The sequence below is a fragment of the Saccopteryx leptura genome, chromosome 2 (assembly GCF_036850995.1).
Source record: "Saccopteryx leptura isolate mSacLep1 chromosome 2, mSacLep1_pri_phased_curated, whole genome shotgun sequence".
Classification (NCBI taxonomy): domain Eukaryota; kingdom Metazoa; phylum Chordata; class Mammalia; order Chiroptera; family Emballonuridae; genus Saccopteryx; species Saccopteryx leptura.
Genome location: NC_089504.1, coordinates 319,533,249 through 319,553,710, shown reverse-complemented (window position 1 = coordinate 319,553,710; position 20,462 = coordinate 319,533,249). Strand labels below are relative to the sequence as shown.

At 43.9% G+C, this 20,462-nt stretch overlaps 1 protein-coding gene across 7 annotated transcripts in view; it reads right to left on the bottom strand.

The window, feature by feature from the left end:
- ZNF862 (zinc finger protein 862) overlaps positions 1 to 20,462 on the bottom strand; it is a 39,252-nt gene that overhangs the window by 4,680 nt on the left and 14,110 nt on the right. For all 7 annotated transcript variants that reach the window (XM_066362998.1, XM_066362997.1, XM_066362999.1 and 4 more), the window contains 2 exons: positions 19,875 to 20,031; positions 12,058 to 12,162 (listed from right to left, as the gene is read on the bottom strand). In XM_066362998.1, coding sequence (XP_066219095.1) covers positions 12,058 to 12,162; positions 19,875 to 20,031 — 262 coding nt within the window. The remainder of the gene's footprint in view (positions 1 to 12,057; positions 12,163 to 19,874; positions 20,032 to 20,462) is intronic.

The following is a 20,462-nucleotide window of genomic DNA, read 5'->3' as shown; positions in this document are numbered from 1 at the left end:
CCCATCGCCTCATCCCCCTTCCCTCTGACTGCTGTCCCTCTGGTCCCTGTGACTCCACCTCTGCCTCTATTTTTGTTCCTCAGTTCACTTTGTTCATTAGATTCCACATATGATATTTTTCTTTCTCTGCCTGGCTTATTTCGCTTAGCATAATAACCTCCAGGTCCATCCATGGTGTCACAAAAGGTAAGATTTCCTTCCTTTTCATGGTCACATAGTATTCCATTGTGTATATGTACCACAGCTTTTTAATCCACTAGTCCACTGACAGACACTTGGCCTGTTTCCAGATCTTGGCTATTGTCAACAATGCTGCAATAAACACGGGGGTGCGTATCTTCTTTTGAATCAGTGATTGGGTATTCTTAGGATATATTTCTTTTTTCTTTGTATTTTGTATTTTTCTGAAGCTGGAAACGGGGAGGCAGTCAGACAGAATCCTGCATGCGCCCAACCGGGATCCACTTGGCACCCCCCCAGGGGGCAATGCTCTGCCCGTCCGGGGCGTCGCTGTATTGTGACCAGAGCCACTCTAGCGCCTGGGGCAGAGGCCACAGAGCCATCCCCAGCACCCAGGCCATCTCTGCTCCAATGGAGCCTCGGCTGCGGGAGGGGAAGAGAGAGACAGAAAGAAAGGAGAGGGGGAGGGGTGGAGAAGCAGATGGGCGTTTCTCCTGTGTGCCCTGGCCAGGAATCGAACCTGGGACTCATGCACACCAGGCCAACGCTCTACCACTGAGCCAACCGGCCAGGGCCAGGATATATTCCTAATAGTGGGATAGCTGGGTCAAAAGGCAGTTCCATTTTTAGTTTTTTGAGGAAACCCCATACAATTCTCCACAGTGGCTGCACAAGTTTGTATTCCCACCAGCAGTGCAGAAGGGTTCCTTTCTCTCCACAACCTCACCAGCACTTACTGTGTGTTGTTTTGTTAATGAGCGCCATTCTGACAGGTGTGAGGTGGTATCTCATTGTGGTTTTAATTCACATTTCTCTGATGATTAGTGACATAGAACATTTTTTCATATGCCTATTGGCCATTTGATTTGTTGCTTTTTAAAAATTTATTTACTTATTTTTTATCTTTGCTTTCTCTTTTTTTGTGAGAGACAGAGAAAGACAGAGAGAGGGACAGATAGGGACAGACAGGAAGGAGAGAGATGAGAAGCATCAGTTCTTTGTTACACCACCTTAGTTGTTCATCGACTGCCTTCTCACATGTGCCTTGACCACGGGGCTACAGCAGAGTAAGTTGAACCCCTGCTCAAACCAGTGACCTTGGGCTCAAGCTGGTGAGCCTTGCTCAAACCAGATGAGCCCACGCTCAAGCTGGCGACCTCGGGGTTTTGATCCTGGATCCTTCACACCCCAGTCCAACGCTCTATCCACAGTGCCACCACCTGGTCAGGCTGCCTATTGGCCATTTGTATGTCCTCGTTGGAGAAGTGTCTATTCAGTTCTTTTGCCGATTTTTAAATGGAATTGTTTACCTTACTGGTGTTGAGTTTTAGAAGTTCTTTATAAATTTTGGTTAACCCCTTATCAGACATATTGATATTCTCTCATTGTGTGGGTTATTTTATTTTATTTTGTTCATGGTATCTTTTGCTGTGCAAAGCTTTTTAGTTTGATATAGTCCCATTTGTGCACCGTCCTTTATTTCACTTGCCTGTGGAGATAAATCAGCAAAAACATTGATACGAGATATCAGAGAGTTTGCTGCCTATGTTTTCTTCCAAGATGTTTATGGTTTCATGACTTACATTTAAGTCTTTTATCCATTTTGAGTTTATTTTTTGTAAATGGTGTAAGTTGGTGGTCTAGTTTCATTTCTTTGCATGTACCTGTCCAATTTTCCCAACACCATTATTTAAAAGATTGTCTTTACCCCATTGTATGCTCTTACCTTCTTTGTCAAAGATCAATTGACCATAAAGACGTGGGTTTATTTCTGGGTTCTCTGTTCTGTTCCATTGATCTGTATGCTTGTTCTTATGCCAATACCAAACTGTTTTGAGTACAGTGGCCTTGTAGTATAACTTGATATCAGGAAGTGTGATACTTCCCACTTTATTCTTCATTTTCAAGATTGCTAAGGCCATTTGTGTTCTTTTTTGGTTCCATATAAATTTTTGGAATATTTGTTCTATATCTTTGAAGTATGCCACTGGTATTTTAATAGGAATTCCATTAATTTATAGACTGCTTTGGGTAATATAGACATTTTGAAGATGTTTGTTCTTCCTATCCAGGAACATGGTATATGCTTCCACTTGTTTGTATCTTCCTTGATTTCTTTTATTAATGTTTTATAATTTTGCAAGTACAAGTCCTTTACCTCCTTGATTAAATTTACTCCTAGAAACTTTACTTTTTTTGTTGCAATAGTGAAGGGGATTGTTTCCTTAATTTCTTTCATACAGTTGGTGTATAAAAATGCCACTGATTTCTGAATATTAATTTTATATTCTTCCACCTTGCCGAATTCATTTATCAGATCTAGTAGTTTTTTGACTGAGACTTTAGGGTTTTCTATGTACAGTATCATGTCATCAGCAAATAATGATAGTTTTACTTCTTCATTTCCAATTTGAATGCCTTTTATTTCTTCTTCTTGTCTGACTGCTATGGCTAGGACTTCCAGAACTATATTGAATAAGAGTGGTGAAAGGGGACACCCCTGCCTTCTTCCTGATCTTAAGGGGATTGCTTTTAGTTTTCGCCCATTGAGTATGATGTTGGCTGTGGGTTTGTCATAGATGGCCTTTATCATGTTGAGGTATGTTCCCTGTATTCCCACTTTGCTGTGAGTTTTGATCATAAATGGGTGCTAGATTTTATCAAATGCATTTTCTGCATGTATTGATATTATCATGTGATTTTTATCCTTCCTTTTGTTTATGTGTTAAATCACATTGATTGATTTGTGAATACTGTACCAGCCTTGCCTCCCCAGAATAAATCCCACTTGAATCATGATATATATTTTTTTCATGTATTGCTAGATCCGGTTTGCTAATATTTTGTTGTGAATTTCAGCATCTAAGTCAGGCATGGCCAACATAGGGCCTGCGGGCCCCGAGCAATGAGCTTATGCAGCCCGCGATTAAATTTTTAATATTTTCTGCACAATGCACTGTGGAAATGAAATAAGTGGTACTTTTAAATTATTATACATAAACTATGATATCTAATCATTGTACAACAATGAAAGTTAAAATCTCAGCTACTCAGAAGCAGAAGCATATTTGATTATTGGAAATCGAGATATTTAAGAAGATAGTGATATGCAGAAAAGAATTCCGCACGTGACTAATCTAGGGTTAACTTCCAATAATTGGTTGAAAGGATTTGAGATACATATATTTTTTAAAAATTCCATTAAAAGACTTACAACTTTTGTACTGGTCTGTATTCAATATGAACTGTTTGACATTTAGCAGCGATGTGAAACCCACATTCTTTTAGGCGGAGTTTGCCAGTGCGCACCCAAGGTCAAACAATTCATTATTTTTGTGGTCAAGTGTGCTGAATCAAGTGGCATTGTAGCAGAGACAGTAACTGCAGCTGATAACTGAAAACGTGCCCAGGCTGCTTGTAAAACAAAATAATTGTTTTATTTGCGATATAACCCCGTCAAGCTCATTCTACTAATTAAATATTGTTTCAATTGGTTGCCATACAGTTTGGATATTTATACAGTATGTAATTATATTTTTATTAAAATAATATTGTATATTAAAATTTTTTTTCACTCTAGGGATGGCTTCCAGAAAATGCAAAATTGATCTTGAATGCCGTATATTTAATGATGAATGGAAATAGAAATATTTTTTTACTATATACAATAAGGCGGTTTGTCTTATTTGCAATTCGAGTGTAACTGTTTTAAAAGAATACAACTTGAGAAGACATTTTGAAACGAAACATGCAAGTTACACACAATATTTTTTTTTTTTGTATTTTTCTAAAGCTGGAAACGGGGAGGCAGTCAGACAGACTCCCGCACGAGCCCTACCGGGATCCACCTGGCACACCCACCAGGGGGCGATGCTCTGCCCATCCTGGGCATTGCTCTGCCGCAACCAGAGCCATTCTAGTGCCTGAGGCAGAGGCCATAGAGCCATCCCCAGCGCCCGGGCCAACCTTGCTCCAATGGAGCCTTGGCTGCAGGAGGGGAAGAGAGAGACAGAGAGGAAGGAGGGGGGAGGGGTGGAGATGGGCGCTTCTCCTGTGTGCCTTGGCCGGAAATCAAACCCGGGACTCCTGCACGCCAGGCCGACACTCTACCACTGAGCCAACTGGCCAGGGCTTACGCACAAAATTTAAATGAAGAAAGCTGCAAAAACCAAGCCGCAGATCTCATAGTAAAATTGACCTGGCAGCAAAATGTATTTACACAGCAAAATGGGACTACAAGAATCTGCTACTGAAGCAATTTTTCTAGTAGCAAAATGAATTGTTCAATGTGGAAAACCTTTTGCCGAAGGAGAATTTGTAAAAAAGTGCATGTTGGATGTTTGTGATGTAATGTGTCCAGAAGCTAAACATAAAATTGAAAATATAAGCCTGTCTCGGCAAACTATTGCTTGAAGAATAAAAGATACGAATGCTAATTTAAATGATCAGTTACTGAATAATTTAGAATCAGCCCATTTTCATGCAACAGTTCTTGACGAAAGTTGCGATGTAAAGATACTGTTCAGTTATTAATTTTCATCAGAGCTATCACTGAAGATTTTCAAATTTCGGAAGAACTTTTGTCAATTGTTCCTATGAAAGACACAACAAAGAAAGATCTTTTCCAAGAGGTTGAAAAATATTTTTTTTAAATACAATATTGACTGGAAAAAATTGGTGAATGTAACAACAGATGGATCACCAAATATGATTGGAAAAAATACTGGTCTCATAAGACAAATTGAAGACAAAATTTCTGAAATTAATCCAAATCATAAAATTATACCCATACACTACACTATTTATCAACACACATTATGCAAAAATATTTTAAAAATCGATCATGTTACAAACGTAGTTGTGAAAATAGTGAATTTCCTTCGATCAAAAGGATTAAAACACAGGCAATGTATTGTACTCCTTGAAGAACTAAATACCAGTTATGTACTATATCACAATAAAATCTGTTGGTTAAGCTTGGGAAAAGTTTTACGACATGTGTGGGATCTTCAAGAGTAAATAAAAATATTTTTAACACTTAAAGAAAATGAGGATTTTCCTGAATTATCAGAACCAAATTGGATTTGTGATTTAGCATTTTCTTTGGATATTCTCACACATTTCAATGGATTTAACGTATGTTTACAGGTAAAAAATTTATATGCTCATGATTTAATACAAAGGTTAAGATCTTTTCAAATGAAGCTTAGTCTTTTGCCTAGAAATCTGGCTGAATGCAAATTTGATCATTTTCCAATGTTAGTGACTATAAGATATTTCAAGAGAAAAGGTTCAAGAATTTAATAACAATATCCTTGCATTAATGACAGATTTCGAGCAGCGATTTGATTGCTTCAAGAAAACTGATAAAACTTTATTATCCAAAATCTATTTTCTGTACATGTAGATGATGTTCCTGTTGATATACAATTAGAAATAATTAATTTACAATGTGATGAATTATAAAATGAGAAATATCGAGAAGAGCAAGAAAATTTGTGCAATTTTTATAATCAATTAAATAATGAAAAATATGAAAATTTTAAAAAACTTGCCAGGCACCTGACCAGGCAGTGTCGCAATGGATAAAGCATCGAACTGGGATGCGAAAGACCCAGGTTCAAGACCCCGAGGTCGCCAGCTTGAGCGCAGGCTCATCTGGTTTGAGCAAAAGCTCACCGGCTTGAGCCCAAGGTTGCTGACTCAAGCAAGGGGTTACTCGGTCTGCTGAAGGCCCACGGTCAAGGCACATATGAGAAAGCAATCAATGAACAACTAAGGTGTTGCAATGCACAATGAAAAACTAATGATTGCTGCTTCTTATCTCGCCGTTCCTATCTGTCTGTCCCTGTCTCTGACTCTGTCAAAAAAAAAGAAAAAAAAAAGAAAAACAAACTTGTCAGGAAATATTTAGTAATCTTCAGCTCAACTTATATTTTTGAACAAACTTTTTCTTTAATGCATCTAGAAAAAGTACAAGATCAAGACTGAATGATTTACATTTGGAGACTTGTGTTAAGAATAGCTACTACATTGGCTCAGTGGTAGAGCATCGGCCTGGCGTGCGGGAGTCTCGGGTTCGATTCCCCGCCAGGGCACACAGGAGAAGCGCCCATCTGCTTCTCCACCCCTCCCCCTCTCCTTCCTCTCTCTCTCTCTCTCTTCCCCTTGCACAGCCAAGGCTCCACTGGAGCGGCGTTTGCCCGGGCGCTGAGGATGGCTCTGTGGCCTCTGCCTCAGGCGCTAGAATGGCTCTGGTTGTGGCAGAGCGACGCCCCAAGATGGGCAGAGCATCGCCCCCTGGTGGGCATGCCGGGTGGATCCCGGTTGGGCGCATGCAGGATTCTGTCTGACTGCCTCCCTGTTTCTGGCTTCGGAAAAATACAAAAAAAAAAAAAAAAAAAAAAAGAGAATAGCTACTACAAGTATAGAATCAGATATTGAAAAAATAATAGGCGATGCAAAGCGCCTCAACACGTCACATTAGATTTTTTGTTAATTTGTTGTACTAAATTACTTACATTTATTCATAAACAAATAATAAAATTTTGTTTACTTAAATGAATAGTTTTTGTATTTAACATTTTTTAATTTTAATATTTTGTCTGGCCCGTGAAAAAAAGTTTTCTTTCTAATCTGGCCCGGGGGCAAAAACTGTTGGCCATGCCTGATCTGAGTTCATCAGGGATATTAGCCTATAGTTTCTTTCTTTGTAGTGTCTTTATCTGGTTTTGGAATGAGGATTATGCTTGCCTCATAAAAGGAGCTTGGAAGTCTTCCCCTTGAATTTTTTGAAATAGCTTGAAGATAGATGTTAGTTCTTTCAATATTTGGTAAAATTTGCCTGTGAAGCCATCTGACCCAGGACATACGTTTGCTGGGAGTTTTTTTGATAACTTTCAGTTTCATTGGTTGTAATTGGTCTGTTTAGGTTTTCTGATTCTTCCAGATTGAGTTTTGGAAGATTATATGTTTCAAGGAATTTATCCATTTTTCCTAGGTTGTCCAACTTCTTCACATACAGATCTTCATAGTATTTTCTTACAATCCTTTGTATTTCTGTGGTGTCGGTTGTTACTTCTCCACTTTCATTTCTAATTTTATTTATTTGAGTCTTCTCTTTTCCTTTCTTGATGAGTCTGGTTAAAAGTTCATCAATCTTGTTTACCTTTTCAAAAAACCAGCTCTTAATTTCATTGATTTCATTAATTTCATTATTGTTTTTTTAGCCTCTATGTCATTTATTTCCACTCTAATCTTGATCACTTCCTTCCTTCTACTTCCTCTGGGCTTTATTTGTTGTTCTTTTCTAGTTCTTTTAGATGCAGAGTTAAGATGCTTATTTGAGCTTTTTCTTGCTTCTTAGGGTATGCCTGTAATGCTATGAACTTCTTTCTCAGGACTGTTTTTGCTGTGTCCCATAAATTTTGAGTTGTTGTATGTTCATTTTCATTTGTTTCAAGGAAATTTTTTATTTTTTCCTTGATCTCGTTAACCCATTTGTTATTTAATAACATGCTATTTAGCCTCCAAGTGTTTGAATGTTTCTCAGTTTTTCTATTGTAGTTGATTTCTAGTTTCATGCCATTGTGATCAGAGAAGATGCTTGATATGACTTCAATCTTCTTACATTTATTGAGACTTGTTTTGTTAAATCCAGTTGATAGTGTGTCATTTAAGCCCACTGTTTTTTTTGTTAATTTTCTGTCTGGAGGACCTATCAATTGATGTTAGTGGCATATTAAAATCCCCTATTATAGTATTGCTGTTGATCTCACCCTTTATGTCCATCAAAATCTGCTTTATATATTTAGGTGCTCCTATATTAGGTGCATAGATATTTACAATGGTTATATCCTTCTGTTGGACTGCTCCCTTTATCATTATGTAAGTGACCTTCTTTATCCCTTACTATATAGTCTTCGTTTTAAATTCTATTTTGTGAGATATAAGTATTGCACCCCAGCTTTTTTTTTTCATTTTCATTTTCATGAAATAATTTCTTCCGTCCCTTCACTTTTAGTCTATGTGTATCTTTTATTCTGAGGTGGGTCTCTTGTAGACAGCATACATATGGGTCCTGTTTTCTTATCCATGTAGCTACCCTATGTCTTTTGAGTAGAGCATTTAATCCACTAACATTTAAGGTTATTTGTAGTTGTTTATTGCCATTTTATTTTTTAAAATTACAACCTTCTTTTTCTCGATTTTTTTTTTCCCTTTGCTGTTTTAACAGCAGGCCCTTTAACATTTCTTGCAGTACTGGTTTGGTTTTAATGAATTCCTTGAGGTTTTGGGGTTTTTTTTGAAGCTTTTTATTTCTCCTTCAATTTTAAATGACAGCCTTGCTGAATAAAGAAGTCTTGGTTGTAGGTTCTTGCTTTGCATCAGTTTGAATATTTCTTGTCAATCCCTCTGGCCTCAAGTGTTTCTGTTGAGAAGTCAGATGTCATCGTTATAGGGGCTCCTCTGTAGGTAATTAACTGCTTTTCTCTTGCAGCTTTTAGTATTCTTTCTTTGTCTCTTAACATTGACACTTTAATTATGATGTATCTTGCTGTAGGCCTCCTTGGGTTCCTCTTAATGGAACTCTCTATGCCTCTTGAACTCGTGTGACTTTTTCCTTCATCAATTTAGGGAAATTTTCAGCTATGATTTCTCCAAACAAGTTCTCTATTCTTTTTTTGTTCTCTTCTCCTTCAGGAACGCCAATGATGCGGATGTTGTTTCTCTTGATGTTGTCACAGAGCTCTCTTAGAGTTTCCTCAAACATTTTGAGCCTCTTTTGTTTTTGCTGCTCTGCTTTGGTGCTTTCATTTATGTCTTCTAAATCACTGATTCAATCCTCTGCTTCATCCAGCCTGCTATTAATTCCTTCTAGTGCAGTCTTCATTTCTGATATTGTATTTGTCATTTCTGACTGGTTCTTTTTTTTATTTCAATGTCCTTTTTGATGCTTGCTATCTCTTTATAGGTGCTCATTATGTCCATCCATTGTTGCTCTAAGATCCTTGAGCATCCTAAAAATCATTGTTTTAAACTCTACATCTGGTATTTTAGTTACATCTCATTCAGTTCTTTTTCTAGAGATTTGTTGATTCATTTGGGTTGTATTTCTCTGTCTGCCCATTTTATCTGTGTATTAGGTAGCACTGTCTGACTTTGAAATTTTTGTGTGGTCTTCATGAAGAAGATGGGCTCAGTGGTACTGTCCTCCAGGCCACTTGGTTTTTCCTCGTTCTAGGAATGCTTCTTGATAGTACTATTATCCCTTTGTTGTATGTGAGTATTAGATGCAGTTGGTCTTTTTGTAGGTACATTTATCCCTTCAGGCTAACTGGCTCTAAGAATCAACCTTGATCATGTGTATTACACACTGTGCGATGTCTGTCCCGTTGGGCGTATTTATTCTCCACAGTGTCTGCTGCCTGCTAGACTTCTTTTTTCGGCATGCTGCTTGTGTAGCTAGCTGAGTCTAGGGTTGGTGCTGTCTGCTACCCACTACCAGTTGTGTTGGTTCTAGATCTTCTTGGGTTGGCATCAGCTATTGTTTGTAACCCGCTGTGGGCTACCTGTCTGAAGCTACTGCTCTTTTCACTGTTTGTGTCTGTGTTTTCTATGCCTGGGTAGTGTGGGGGGCCAACCCTTATATAAGGATCTGCTTCCTCCTGCTTAGAGATGACAAAAGCTGTGTAAAAGCCCCAAGCTCTGTAAGATTTGCCTCCATTTTTCAGCTTCTCCTCCTCCTCTTTCAGCTGCCTGGTCTTCCCACAGAGTCATCTGTAGAAAGACTGTAATGTGGGCTCAGATTGGCCTCACTCAGCCAACCCCTCTACAGGTTGCACACTTGATGGGTTAGGGCAGCTAACAGGTTGGGAATACAATGTTTGTGGAACCCCCTACTTCAGGAGTCTCTTGGTCAGGAGCTCAGTACAGGGAATGTGGCCCCTACTCCAGAGCTTGATTCCTCAACCACTGCTGGATACTCAAATTTTTTTCTCCCCAACAAGATGAGCAGCTGGTTTAGACCAAGTGTAGCCCCCATTCCCCTCTGCAGAAGTTCTTTCAGCTGCTGAGACCCCGGTCTCAGGGAGGAAGACTGAGAGAGTCCTCTCCTGGGGTTGACTATGCCCCTCCCAAAGGTAGCTAAGCCTCTTAACTAGATCCAACAATAGACTCACAGGGACCTACACTTTAAATGTCCATGTTCCAAGTCTCTCTCCCTTCCCCCTGTGGAATCAAGCCTAGCAGGACAGAATATCCAGCGCCCAGGCCAGCTGTCTGTGAAGCTCCACCCTATCCAATGCACATGAGCCGCTGTGCCAGTGCTGATCTCACCTCAGCTGGGCAAGGTGTGAGGAGATTTTCCTTAGAATACCACTCTAGTAAGGGTTGTTAGGTCCTGAACCAATGCTCTCTGCAGCTGGCCCCTGGATGTGCCAGCCCTGGGCCTCCCAAGTAGGAACCCAGCGCAGACCAGTGGGAGACACTGCCCTTGACAGGCCCTCAGCAACCTTCTTGGGAGCTATAAGTAATTCAGAGTTTACAGCTGCCTTTGCTGGGCCCAGGTGTTCATAGAAATACCAACTGCATACTTAGGCTGGCTTTTACCCACTCTGGGCCTGGGGGAAAGTCTGCTCAAATGGCCAACTTTCCCTGAGTCTCGTCTCCTGCAGCCTGTCTGCTGGTTGCTTGTTGGGCTTAGCCACTGAAAAAACCACTGCAAGAGTCTAGAGTCTGTGGCAATTCAGCAATTATGAAGGGTAGTGGGTATGGCTCCAGCCGTTGGCCCCAGATATCAGTCTGTCCAGACTTTTTTCACAGACATCAGTAGGGTGTGGCCCCAGGAGTCTAGTGGGTGTGGCCTCTGAGACCCAGAGGTGAGGTCTGCCATCACTCTGAACAGTTTCAGCTGAGTCTCCTGTGAGGTAGAAGCACCAGTCATAGACCTGGGAGAGTAGAGGGAGGAGCTCCGGCCTCAACACCAGAAAACTGAGTCACTAACATGCCCCCTGCTTCCTGGCCTCTCAGAACGATCTGTCGCCATCCTTGGGGGTAGGAGAGAGACTCCTGAGGGTGGAACAGCTGCTTTTCCCCAGGCTGATGCCACTCAGAGGGGATTGCTCCACCCAAAAAAGATGGCGACTGCAGTACTGGAGAATGATTCAGCACAGGGGTTCCAGTGGCCATCCCCCAGTGTCTCTCCCTGGGCCTCCAACTTTATACTTTCCTCCTGCAATGCCAGTACTCTCAGCTCTCCCCCTTCAGAGCCCCAGGTAAGTGGCTGTGAACGAGGTTTTCTGCATGGTCCTTTTAAAACAGAATCTGTGTCCAAGAGGTGTGTCTTTCTTGCAGACAGAAACCCAGCTCCTTTCATAGCTAAATGCTGTCTGGGCACCTCTGCTAGGCTCTGGAGCTCTAGTCTGGGGCTCTGGGCCTGGGGCTGAAGACCCACACCTCTCAGGGCAACCCAACCCACCGTGAGAGTCCCTCCAGGCTGCTGCTCGCTCCTGGGAGTGGAGCAGCCCTTTCCACATCTCCACCCTTCCTACCAGTCTCAGTGTGGCTTCTTTAGTGATTCTTGGTTATAGATTCCTCTTAGTTTAGTCCAAAGTTGGTTTTTCAAGATGATTGTTCTTAAATTAAGTTGTAACCCAATTTGGTCCTGGGAGGTAACAGTTAGAATGTCTGCCTACTCCGTCGCCATCTTTCTTCCCCAGGATTAATTTCTTATTCATCTCTGTCTACTCAAAGCCTAATATAGGGCCTGATGTACAAGAGATTCAAGCTGAGGGTGGCAGGACTACTATGTGTGACCTGCAACAGCGACATGGACCCCCAGACGTGCCCTCCAGAACTCAGCAGGTCAAGACTCACCTGGAGAACAACCTTTTCCCCTCTTTGTCCTCCTTGGGTCCTTGATCCAGGGTGCAGCTCTGCGTTCCAGCTTTGAAATCAAGTCTGGTTTGGTAGCCACAGGCCCTATGCAAGGACAAAGAGTCACATTGATGTCTCTGCTATAAACCATCAAGCCAAGAAGCCCACCTAAAGCTATTTGTGGTGCCTGAAATATTCAGGGATGCCTCTGGGTCTATCTCTTAATAGTCTATTCATCCAGGGGCATGATGAATGCATACTCATCTACGGTGCCAATTTAGTCTTAAACCCCAAGAGGCAGCCAGATTAGGATGTGATCGTCAGCCAGGATAAGTAACTTCCTTAGATCCATGGGCCAGGCATGCAAGCTACAAGTCAGCCAAATGCATCTAGAGTGGAAAGCTTTAAAATAGGAAGAAACACAGGGGGATAAAGACAGGGATGATAAGCCATACGAGAAGTGGAAGAGTGCCACCAACAACTGTCCCATGCGTGTGCCCCTGGGTGACATGCACAGCTGGACTTGGTGCAGGTGGCTGGTTGCATGTGTTATTTTAAGGGACACTTGAAAGGCCCCTTACAAATGACCTGCCACCGGCCACAACTCCTGCAATCTGACAGTTGAGACTCATGTCTTTCAAGCACTGCCCTTTCCTTCAAATATAAGTATTCCTCAGGGGTATGCAAAGAACTCACTTTCTTGATTGCAAATAAAATCCTTTAGTATCCACTTACATGCTTTGGTAGGTGTGTGTGTGACTGTGTATAAACTTTCTTTGGAAGGATATATAAGCAACTGGTGACTATGGGAGCTACTGGGGAGGGACTCAAGGGTGAGGTCAAAGGGAGAGTGCTAGAGAGTGCTTTCACTGTTCACCTTTTGGAAACTTGGATATGTGTATATTTATTACATGTGTGTATGTATCCATGTATTTACTAATAAAAAGATAATAAACTGTTAAAGTATGGTAGATTGAACACATACCTTTCTTTTTTTAACACTTTATTTATTTTAGAGAGGCTGGGGTGGGGGGTAAAGGGGGAAAGGGAGGGGGGAAGAGAGAGAGAGAGAGAGAGAGAGAGAGAGAGAGAGAGAGAAGGGGGAAGGAGCAGGAAGCATCAACTTCCATATGTGCCTTGACCAGGCAAGCCCAGGGTTTTGAACCAGCGACTTCAGCGTTCCAGGTCGACACTTTATCCACTGTGCCACCACAGGTCAGGCTGTATACCCTTCTTAGAACAAAGCATAAGCTCAAGAGAAACACTGGATTAAAAACATGAATACATTTTTCAAAGAAACAAAGAGAAAAGAGCAAGAAGAAATAACAGACTGAACACCAAGTGCCGGCAGAGGAGGTGAAGGAGAAGAATGTGAATCTGGCTGCAGAATCCCGGGCAGGTCCAGGACCAGGAGGTCCCAGGAGCAATCGACGGTGGTGGAGAAGGGATGAGAGGACACAGGGCCAGCTCAGAGTCGGCGCAGACCAGCTCCACACCCAGGTCCTCTCACCTGTGCCAGGAAACCAGAACACACGGCTGCCCTCACCCAAGAAAAATAGATATCAAGTCTACGGAACACTTACCCAGAAAGGCTGGGACCCTGGGATAGTGGGGTCAGTGAGAGCAAGAGAAAGGGCTGCAATACAGAGATGAAGAACAGCCTAGATTCCGGAAGGCGTGTCACTCGGCTCCAAGACCACTGGCTCGGCTTATACCCTCCAAGCAGGGTACTGGCAGAGTTTTCTTTGGAGAAACTAAATTAACCTTCGTTACACCCTTCCCCCACAAAACCTATAAAGACTGATGTTTGTGGGCTCTTCAGTGAGATGTCCAGGTTTCCATCTGGTCCCCCTACAGTGAACCCCCCAGCCATGCGCACAGAGCTTTTCACCCAGTTTTATTTTAAGGATTTATTCTTAACTATGTATGAACCTAACAATATTTTTTTTTTTTTTTCATTTTTTCTGAAGCTGGAAACAGGGAGAGACAGTCAGACAGACTCCCGCATGCGCCCGACCGGGATCCACCCGGCACGCCCACCAGGGGCGACGCTCTGCCCACCAGGGGGCGATGCTCTGCCCACCAGGGGGCGATGCTCTGCCCATCCTGGGCGTCGCCATGTTCCGACCAGAGCCACTCTAGCGCCTGGGGCAGAGGCCACAGAGCCATCCCCAGTGCCCGGGCCATCTTTGCTCCAATGGAGCCTTGGCTGCGGGAGGGGAAGAGAGAGACAGAGAGGAAGGCGCGGCAGAGGGGTGGAGAAGCAAATGGGCGCTTCTCCTGTGTGCCCTGGCCGGGAATCGAACCCGGGTCCTCCGCACGCTAGGCTGACGCTCTACCGCTGAGCCAACCGGCCAGGGCACAATATTTATTTAAGAAAAGCCTCTAACATAAAACAGAGAAAAGGATGGAAGATAGTAGAGATAACACAAAAAGCAAAACAGAACTTCAAAAACACAAAGTAGAATTAATAATCCCAGGCCCTGGCCATTCGGCTCAGTGGTAAAGCATTGGCCCAGAGTGTGGAAGTCCTGGGTTCGATTTCCAGTTAGGGCACACAGGAGAACCAACCATCTGCTTCTCCACCCCTCCCCCTCCCACTCTCTCTCTTTGCCTCCCACAACCATGGCTCAAATGATTCAAGCAAGTTGGCCCTAGGTGCCAAGGATGGCTCCATGGCCTTGCCTCAGGCACTAAAATAGCTCAGAGCAGTGACCCCAGATGGACAGAGCATAGCCCGATTAGGGGGCTTGCCGGGTGGATCACAGTTGGGGCGCATGTGGGAGTCTGTCTCTGCCTCCCTGCCTCTCACTTAATTTTTTTAAAAATTAATAACCACAGAGAGAAATGTCATGATAGTCATCCATGGAGAGAGCAATAAGGGCTCTTAAATTTAAAATATGATTGAAGAAGTTTTTTTAAAAAAGTTAAATAGGATGGTTAGAAAATAAAATTGAGGAAATCTCTAAAAATAAAAAGAAGCAGAAAATAGGAGAAAAAGAAAAATATGAAACTAGAGGCTTAACTTAGGAAGAGGCTTAACTAGTATCTAACAGGGCATTTTGATAGAAGGAAGAGAGAAAATAGGTAGGAAGAAATAATTTTTTCCCCAAACCAGAAAAGGTTAGTTGCCATACTTCCGAACTCTGGAATAGATTTTAAATCCTTTCAGAGTGGAAAACCAGTCTGTGTTCAAACATTTATGAATAAAAACGCATTATGCTTCTCAATAGCACCTGTAAAACCTAAAAGCAATGCTTTGAAAATGCTGAGAAAAATTAGTTCCAACCTGAAATTCTATACCCACCCAAATGAGGGCATTTTTGGAATATGCAGAGTCTTAAAAACATGCCTTCCCATGAACCCTTTCTTAGAAAGTTACTGGAAGATGTGCTCCAAATAAAACAAGATATAGACCTGAAAGAAGAGACACATCGAAGAGCTAAGGGAAAGACAAAGGACGGCATGAGGCCACAGCTGGGCAGCAGGCCTGCAGGGTCACTATTCAGACAGAGCAGAGGCAAATGAAAGACCTGACACCTCCAGACTCAGAGTGACGCCAACAGTCCTGAGTCTGATCATGTGGAAGAGACTCTTCAGAGGAGCTGTGGAATTTCATGGGAGAGTTTCAGAAAAACTGGTGATAGGACAGAAAACTAGCAAAAGAAAAAATAAGAAAATAATTCAATTCCAGGGGGAAATTTTACAACAAAAGAAATATATTACTTTGATCAGTAGTAAATAATACAGCCCCTGGCTGGTTGGCTCAGTGGATAGAACGTTGGCCCAGCATGCAGACGTCCCAAGTTTGATCCCTGCACTTGAGAAGCGACCATCTGCTTCTCTTCCCCTCCGTCTCCCCCTTCTCTCTCTCTTCTTCTCCCGCAGCCAGTGGCTCGATTGGTTCAAGTGTTGGTCTGGGCGCTGAGTATAGCTTGGTTGATTCCAACATCAGCCCCAAATTGGTTGCCGGGTAGATCCCGGTCAGGATGCATGCGGGAATCTGCCTCACTATCTCCCCTCCTCTCACTAAAATTTAGAATAGAATAGAATAGAACAGAATAGATTAAATAAATAAATAAATAAATAGGTAAATAATAATCATTAAAAGTTTACATTGAATTAACCAAAAAGAGTGGTGCACCTGTTCTGAGAAGATGGAGAGAAGAGAAGTGGGGACCAGGGGTGAGGAAAGAGAACCTTTTTTTTTTTTACAGAGACAGAGAGCCAGAGAGAGGGACAGATAGGGACAGACAGACAGGAACGAAGAGAGATGAGAAGCATCAATCATTAGTTTTTTGTTGCGACACCTTAGTTGTTCATTGATTGTTTTCTCATATGTGCCTTGACCATGGTTCCTTCAGCAGACCAAGTAACCCCTTGCTCAAGCCAGCGACCTTGGGTCCAAGCTGGTGAGCTTTGCTCAAACCAAATGAGCCTGCGCTCAAGCTGGCGACCTTGGGGTCTCGAACCTGGGTCCTCCGCATCTCAGTCTGATGCTCTATCCACTGTCACACCGCCTAGTCAGACGAAGAAGATAAGAGCCTTATCTTCATCTTCCACAGTAGGAATTAATAGATAATATCAAAAATCAATAAATCAGGAATAGCAGTAAACATATGCAGCAGGATATTAAAGTGTGATTCTATCTTCCTGTTTTGGCTGAAGGCCCCCAAAATAGGAGCCAACTATCCCCATTCCAAAGTCAGACAGAGAAGCCTGACTTGGAAGGAGGCTAAAACTCTGGGCTGTAACCCAAACCTCGCCTTGAAGAGGGAGTATAAGAACTGGGAATTCTGCGATCAGGAGGTTGGATAATAGAGATGTTTGCTGGAAAGAGCTGTCAAGTGCAGTGAGAGCCCCTCCCCCCAATGACTATGACTTACCACGGGGAGGGGTGGGTTACTTTCCCCCCGAAATTAAGCCTAATGGGAATGACAACCTGAACTGTATCTCTCAGGTGCTGTGGGTTACTCATGAATCCAGGCCTGAAAAAGACTAAAGGCAGAAACTGGCTGATGGGCTCCTTCCTGGCGGCCATGCTGGGAAGAACCCACCTTCCCAGGGTTCATTGAAGCAAAGGATATGAATGTTTTCCATGGTCCCTGCAGACGTGGGCCCCACAGGAAAAGAGAAGAGACTGAGACATTTAAAGGGATTCTGCCCATGACTGTTTATGGAGGAGCCAGGTAAAACCTTTCTTGCACCTCCCCTCCCCACCCACCCACCCACTGCGTGCCCGCCCAGGATGTGGCACAGGCCCTGGAACCAGCCAGGCTAGGAGAACCCCTTTCTTCCCACTGCAAGATTCAAGCTCTGATCTGAAGCAGGTTCAAGTGGCAGAGGCAAGAACTTTTTTTTTTTTTTGTATTTTTCTGAAGCTGGAAACGGGGAGACAGTCAAACAGACTCCCGCATGCGCCCGACCAGGATCCACCCGGCACGCCCACCAGGGGCGATGCTCTGCCCCTCCAGGGCGTCGCCCTGCCGCGACCAGAGCCACTCTAGCACCTGGGGCAGAGGCCAAGGAGCCATCCTCAGCGCCCGGGCCATCTTTGCTCCAATGGAGCCTTGGCTGCGGGAGGGGAAGAAAGAGACAGAGAGGAAGGGGGGGGGGGTGGAGAAGCAAATGGGCGCTTCTCCTATGTGTCCTGGCCGGGAATCGAACCTGGGTCCCCCGCACGCCAGGCCGACGTTCTACCGCTGAGCCAACCGGCCAGGGCTGAGGCAAGAACTTTTAGCTTTAAATGAAGGCTAGATATTTTACTCCCACACCAGGACTGGACTTTTGTTTCCTCATTGTGTCTTTTTTGTAAAATGTTGGTATCATTTAAAAACTTAAAGAAAAGTTCAACAACAATAACACAAGGGACTCTAGTCATTAATTTTGTCCCGTTTGCTTTATCGTGCTCGTGCCACACAGCTCAGCTGAGCCTATTTAGAGGTGCTCAGACACAATACCCAGAACACCGGCAATGCGGCACCGAGGGCATCCGCTGTTTCCCCTCCTGACAGGCGGCTGGTTGGGAGATGGGGCCGCCCAACATCACGAGAGAGCATCATTCCGAATGTCACTCGCCCAGGAAAAAATCAAAACTCAAAATTCAAAGTAGTTTCTACTAAATGCATATTGCTTTTGCACCACCATAAAGTAAAAAAATCATAAGTCGAGAACTATCGTCTGTACATGGATAATATATAAATACTATTTTATATATATAATGTTTTGAACCACTGGGAATAAATTGGTTTTCACACACACACACACCCCTTTATCCCTAAATACTTCCAGGTGTATTACTCAAGAAAAAGGACATCCTCTTATGGGATAGGCAAAATTCTAACAGGAGCTTCAGTGGCCCCTGCCCCTTGCCTAACCCCTGCCCCTTGAAGTGTGGGTGGAGTCTGTGAACATAGTATTACACCCATGATTATGTTACATTACATGGCAAAAGGCAGGCCATCTGGGAGACCTACCCTAATCACATCAGCCCTTTACACACAGAGGAGCTTCAAGGCACCAAGAGGATTCAAAATGGTGTTGCTGGCCCGAGGATGGAGGCCACATGCAAAGTACTGAAGAGCAGCCTCTAGAAGCTGAGAATAATCCTTGGGCAAAACCCAGCAAGAAAACAGGAACCTCAGTCCTACAACACAAGGGACTGGATTCTGCCAGCTCGCGAGACCGGAAGCGGGGAGCCCAGCTGAGCCCGTGTGCACTTCTGACTTACACAGCTGTGAGTCAGTCAAGGAAGGAAAAGAGAAGAACAAGAAGCAGATGGAGGAGATAGCATTCTTCTGGGACGGTAAGAAGTACTACAACCTTCATCATTCTCCAGTGCCCAGACTAGTGCCACCGAGGCCAAGACCACCAACCCTTGCTGGCCCCTGGAAAGATAAGGTAGCCTGGGCACAGACAAAGAGGAAGGTCCAATCTGCCTGGAGGCCCTTTCTCGCCTCCATGCCTTTGCTCAGGCTCTCTCGTCCTGTCATGTCTAGGTGCCCTTCCCCTCCCTGTCCAGCTAGTTTGTAACTCAGTGAAAACATTTCATGCTCAGTAAAGACTTGGCTTCTCATGTCCTCTGGTGCCCAACCAAGTCAAACTGTGCCTCTTCAGCAGCCCTGGGGCACTTTTCCTGAACCATTAAATTATCTGTCTCTCTCACAAACCTGGTGGCCCCTTGAAAGCAGAACGAGGCCCTGGCTAGTTGGTTCAGTGGTAGAGCATCAGCCTGGCATGTGTATGTCCCAGGTTCAATTCCTGGTCAGGGCACACAGGAGAAGCACCCATCTGCTTCTCCACCCCTCCCTCTCTTGCTTTTCTCTCTCTCTCCCCCTCCCGCAGCCATGGCTCAATTGGAATGAGTTGGCTCCGGGTGCTGAGGATGGCTCCATAGCCTCCACCTCAGGTGCTAAAAAGAGCTCAGTTGCTGAACAATGGAGCAGCAGCCCCAGATGGGCAGAGCACTGCCCCCTAGCAGGCTTGCCTGTGGATCCCCGTCAGAGCACATGCAGGAATGCCTCCTCTCCTCTCACTGAATTAAAAAAGAAAAAAGAAGAATGAGTTCAGGTTCACCTGGCACACAGTAGTTACTCAGTAAATGTCTGGTAGAGGACAGGTGACAGACAGGTAAATGAAGAGGGAATAAAGCACAGTATTCCAAAGCAGGGCAAGTTCTGAGGTGCAGAAGATGGATGTGCTCTTTGCCTATGTACAGAGAGAGGGCAGAAATGGGATGGTGACCGCAGCCACAGCTGCCCTTGTGGGTATCCCACATCAAATGATGGTGGCAAACAAAGGTCTGTGTGAATCTTTACCCAGGGAGGCCAACAGCTCATAATTCGTCCGCATCATGTCTCTGTACAGCTTCTTCTGCCGCTTGTCTAACATGCCCCACTCCTCCTGGGTGAAATACACAGCCACCTCCTCAAACTCCACTGGGAACGCCTCCAACAGCCCCTGTCCGAGAGGACCCTGCAACAGAGAGCGGCAGTCACTCAGAGCGCCTCCTGGGTCAGACACCCGCATGACACTCTCGGGTGCTCCTTGAGGCCTGTGTCTCCTGGGAAGCTTGCCAAGAGGGCCAGGTATACTCTGAGGAACTAATTTATCCGTCGAAAGTCAAAGAAGCCAATTTCTGAGGTCCAGTATTAGTGGGCAAAACCCAAATGAGCCTCAGTGGGATCCTAGGGTCTCCTGGGAGGAAAGAGGAATGTGCTAGAAGGACAAGGGCCTCCGGGCTGCACCCTGTCTCCTCTGGTCCTGAGTCATTCATGACTACAAAGGTGACCCCTGCCTGCCTCTAGGAGCACCTGCTGATTTCCCACTGGGATGGAAAGGAAATAGAAAAAGAGAACTGGAGATGCTACGTCCAGCAACTGGTTTACCCATGCCATACTGCCACA